The 4,951-nt window shown below is 44.8% G+C and overlaps 1 protein-coding gene across 1 annotated transcript in view; it reads left to right on the forward strand.

The window, feature by feature from the left end:
* The window catches only part of KAZALD1 (Kazal type serine peptidase inhibitor domain 1), a 3,580-nt gene extending 2,628 nt beyond the window's left edge, over positions 1 to 952 (forward strand). Inside the window, exons 3-4 of the mRNA XM_044662529.1 lie at positions 406 to 553; positions 825 to 952. Of these exons, the coding sequence (XP_044518464.1) occupies positions 406 to 553; positions 825 to 919 (243 nt within the window). The 3' untranslated portion in view covers positions 920 to 952. The remainder of the gene's footprint in view (positions 1 to 405; positions 554 to 824) is intronic.
* The last annotated feature ends 3,999 nt before the right edge of the window (positions 953 to 4,951 follow it).

Here is a 4,951-nt window from a genome sequence, read left to right on the forward strand (position 1 = left end):
AGGGAGGGAGGGAGGGAGAGGAAGGAAGGAAGGGAGGGAGGGAGAGGAAGGAAGGAGGAAGAAAAAGAAAGAAAGAAGAGGCAAGGATAGACCTCAGGTCTAGACAAAGGAGGTAGGAAACAGACTTCATGGAAATGTGGGTCAGAAGGGAAATACTCCATCTCTGGGTGGAGGAGTGAGGAACAGATGCCACTGGTAGGAGCAAAGGAACAGATTCCATTTGTATAGGAGGAAGGCTGGACCCCATCTTTATGAGGGAAGTGGGGGTGGAGTGAGGAAAAGGAACAGACTTCATTTCCATAACAGACCATCTGTGAGGGTGGAGAGGGTCTACCAGCCCCTACACTGGGATCTCTGGGAGTGGGAGAGCAAGGGCACATTCTACCAACTTTTGCCTTACTCCAGTTTAGGGGGGGCCCACAGAGGTTCGAAGTGACAGGCTGGTTGCAGATTCAGGCTGTTCGAGCGAGTGATGAGGGAACTTATCGATGTCTTGCCCGGAATGCCCTAGGCCAGACCACAGCCTCCGCTAGCCTCACAGTGCTCACCTTAGGTAAGGGGAAAATTTCTCTTCTTGGCTCTCCCTATCTGCCCCATCCCCCATTATTGGGTATATATGTTCTATATTAGATGCCAGAGAGGGCAAGTTGTAGGATTTTCCCGGAGCTGACAATGGAATGGCCCTTGGGAGTAGGGGTGGGGAAGTGGAAAACAACACCAAGTATTGTGACTCTAAGTCTCTGCATATATTTATGGGCCTAGTCTGGTGCTTTTGTGGAAAAAACCCCAATAATGAATTTTCCCTTCATCCCTTGTTTTTGCAGACCAGCTCAACAACACCAACATCTCCCTCCTTAATTCTTTGAATCCAACTCCTGAAGAGGAGTATGACAATGAAGAGGAGGATGACTATTACTAGACCTTGTGCCCATTTTCATTATCCTCACCATGGCCCCCTAAAAATAGAGTTCCACTAATGACTCTTGGTCCAGTTTCCTTAGCTCCCTTGAACAATGTCCATTCCCTCCCCTTCTCCCTTCCCAAATGATATGGGCAGTGGATGTCTGGAGAGGGTGCAGGACATCTTCCCCTGATGTCCTTGAACTGGAGACTTCAGTAACTTTTAGTGACTGGATCACTTTCCTATCCACCAGCCAACAGAGAGATATCCTGGAGAAACAGTGGTCTTCCACAGAGATGGAAAACAAAAAAGTCCAAGGTCTTCTGGGTCCCTTGAGGGTGTGGCCCCACTCCCAGGGAATAAGGAGGCACAGAACCATGAATCTTACAGGAATCTGGAAGATAACCTGGCCCTGGAGCTAATGGTGAGGACAGCAATGGGCAAAGCAGGCATTCTAGACAGTCATCATAGGGTTTGGCTAAAAGCCTGAGGAAGTCTTTTAGTGCTCAACTTGGGGTAGAGGGAGAGAGCTAGGGCTGCTCTGGCCTCAGTTTAGCTAAAGCCTTCTGACCCTCCAAAGCACACATGCTATCTTTACTCCTTTGAATTTCTATACTCCCCCCACCAACACTTAGCTCCTATCCCTTCAGAGGCTGCTCCCTCCCCTAGGAGACCTCTGATTACTCCAACAACCATTGCCTTCTACCCCACTACCACAAGTCGTATTTTCTAACTTATTATTTATGTCTGTGTCATTTCTCTTATTTTCTGGGTAGGTCTCATTTCTTTTATTAACTGTGTAAGTGTCTCACCTTTCTTACTAGGTTGTGAACTCTTAAAGGTCAGACAAGGAAACCCTGCTGTATTTATCTTTGTACTCTCACTCGATTCCTATCCTCACATATACAAAAAAGAAAAAAGATGCTCAACAAATATTTGTTGAATGAATATAGTGAATGTGCACAAATACAAGGGGAGATAAAAACACATCCACACATCAGTGATGCACATGGAAACACATTACTCTATGTAGATGATCTCCAAGGTCTATGATCTGGTCTTCTCCAGCACCCAAGGCAATGCTTTGTCATAGGAGGTGCCTTAATAAATGCTCTTTGAATGTTGAACAAGCTCCCATATTTAAATCCAGAAGAACCCATGCATACATGCAACTAAGCATTTGCACATATAGTCTCACCATAAGATGCAGTTAGTCCAGAGCTTCAGACACATGCTGAGCATATGACTTTCCCACCCCAAGAGGGCCTCCCTGGGGTGATGGGAGAGGTTCGAGTTTCTGGGAAGTTGGTGAGATTGAACCCTTTAAGGGGAATTCCTCAAGGCTGTTATGTGTTTTACTCCCTCACTCTAAACCCTGGCAAGTAGATTTGGATCCCAGGTGCTGCAAGATATTTTCTCAAAGCATCGTGTGTGTGTGTGTGTGTGTGTGTGTGTGTGTGTGTGTGTGTGTGTGTGTGTGTTTTGAGGCTTGATCCAGGCTAGTTGGATGAGATTTCCTCCAGATGTTCCCTCCCTTGATAGTCTAGTGGAATCTTCTAACCCCTCCTGAAAGGTGAATTTTCCCTGTTTTCCAAACTGTAGCCTTCCTTGAGCCCAGGCCAGTTCTTCCTAGCTCTTAACTCTGCCCACTTTTCCCCTAGTCCTCTCCACCCTAACTCTAGTTTTCTTTAATGATAGACCAGACAAGGAACAAAAATTAGAGTGAGGCATACATTCGTTGGCCACAGATTTTTTTTTTTGGAGAGAGGTGTGACCTGGAAAGTATTCCCAACATATAAGAATAGTCCTCAGCCCTGAATCTCTTTTCCAGCTGGAGCTGGAAGCCAACCCAGCCCTGGAGCCAATGGTGAGGACAGACATGGGAAAGACTAGAGACTTTTGGTTTCATGCCTGGGAAGCATCTACCCGGGGAGGGTTTGGCTAAGAGCCTTAGATAGCCCATTAGTACTCCATGGGGTTGAGAAAAGAGTGTTGGAGTTTTTGTCCCAACTCTGCTTCACCTCAGAGTCCCTAACCAAGTGAAGAGGAAAGAAATACATTAGGATGATCACAGAGAATGGGTTCTCATCTTCTTCATCTCCTTCCCTCTGGCCTCTTTTTTTTGGTACTTAGGAATGGGAGTCCTTAGCCTGACCTAGAACTGGGGCTGATAAGAATTTTGGGTATTGATTCCCAGAGCCGGCAAGGTACCTAGACCCTGGTATGAGCATCTTTCTGGCTACATGTGCCTAATAAAAGCAGATAAAATTGCCATGCTGTCCGAAGTTCTCCTAGAATTCAAGAGCTACTCACCACAATCACTAACCCAACTCAACTTCCTCCTCCCTAGAAAGATCAGTATAACCTCTGTAGGAAGGAGAGGGTGCTTTATTCATTCCACAACTATTGAGTACAACCCCCTCCCCCCAATGCTAGGTGCTGTTCCTAAAGAAAAGGGCTATGCTACCTGGGGCCTGAAGAGCCTTGAGGGAACCTTTCCCTACAAATACAAAATATACCGTAGTTGCAGTGGGAAAATGTTCCACAGTTACCAGTGATCTCTTAGTTGTTAAAACTAATGGCCTTTTCTATGTCTTCATCTTTCTTGACTTGTCTCCAGTATTTGATATTTTTTTTTTTACCATTTCTCCTCCTGGATACTCTGCTTTATGATGTTTATTGGCACCATTTTATCTTGGTTCTGCTCCTCAGTCAGTTGCTCCTTCTTGGTCTCCTTAACTGGATCATCATCCATATTATGCCCCTAATCTGTACTTGTACCCCAAGACTTTGTCCTGAGCACTCTTCTCTGTGCTTCATCTCTTGCTATCTCCTATGAGTTCAGTTATCCTTTCTATGCAGATCACTCAAAAATCAAAATATCTATCTCTAATCTCTCCTGAGCTCCAAACCTACATTACTAACTGCCTATTAGACATTTAGGATGTCTTCGAAGCATCTCCAACCCAACATGGGTCAAATGGATCTCATTTTCCTCCCCCAATCACATTCCTCTTCCTAACCTCCACATTTCTGGCCAAGGTATAACAATCCTCCCTGTCTTCCAAGTTCCCAACCCCAGAATCATACATGACTCATTTCCCTCCCTTACCCACATAGCCAGTCGGTTGCCAAGTCCTGTCCATTCTATCCCTTCACCATCTCTCAATTTCATCTTCTCTCCACCCATATAGCTACTTTCCTAGTTTAGGTCACCCATCACTTCTCTCCTAAATTATCATACCCTCCATATTGGTCTCTTTTTCTGAAAAATTTCTCCTCTCTAATCAGTGGTCATTTAGTCATTTTTTTCAGTCAGGTCCAACTCTTTGTGACCCCATTTGGGTATTGATTCCCAGAGCAAAGATTCTTAGCAAAGATACTGGAGTGATTCGACATTTCCATCTCTGGTTCATTTTGCATATGGGGAAACTGAGGCCCACAGGGTTAAATGGCTTGCTCACTAGTGAGTATCTGAAGCCAGATTTGAACTGAGGAAGAGAAGTCTCCCTGGCTCCGGGGCAGACACTCTCTTCACTTCACCTCTGATCTACCCTTCTCCCCCATATACCTGCCAAAGGGATAATACTAAAGCACAGATTTGAAACTATGTCTCTCTCCTCCTCAAAAAAATTCAAGTTGCTTTCAATTGTTTTTAACATCAAGTACAAATTCCTCTAGCATTTAAAGCCCTTCAGAATGTCTCTAGACTATCGTTCCAGACTTGACACACATTACTTCTCTTCACACAGGTCTAACTGGCCTTCTTACTGTGCCCAACAGAACATTCAGTCTCTCATCTCTGTACTTTTGATTAGTCTGTTCTCCTCACCTTGGCTTCTTTGATCTCCCGATAAGTGCTGGACCAGTAATCTTGTATTTGTTTATGTAGATTGAATTTATTTACATATGATATTGATTCTCTTATAAAATCTAAATTCCTGAAGGAAGGGACCCTTCTTTCCTTCCTTCCTTCCTCTCTCCCTCCTTCCCTTCTTCATTTCCTTCCTTCCCTTCCTTCCTTTCCTTCCCTTCCTTCCTTTCTTCCTT

Source organism: Gracilinanus agilis, chromosome 2 (assembly GCF_016433145.1).
Source record: "Gracilinanus agilis isolate LMUSP501 chromosome 2, AgileGrace, whole genome shotgun sequence".
NCBI classification, from domain to species: domain Eukaryota; kingdom Metazoa; phylum Chordata; class Mammalia; order Didelphimorphia; family Didelphidae; genus Gracilinanus; species Gracilinanus agilis.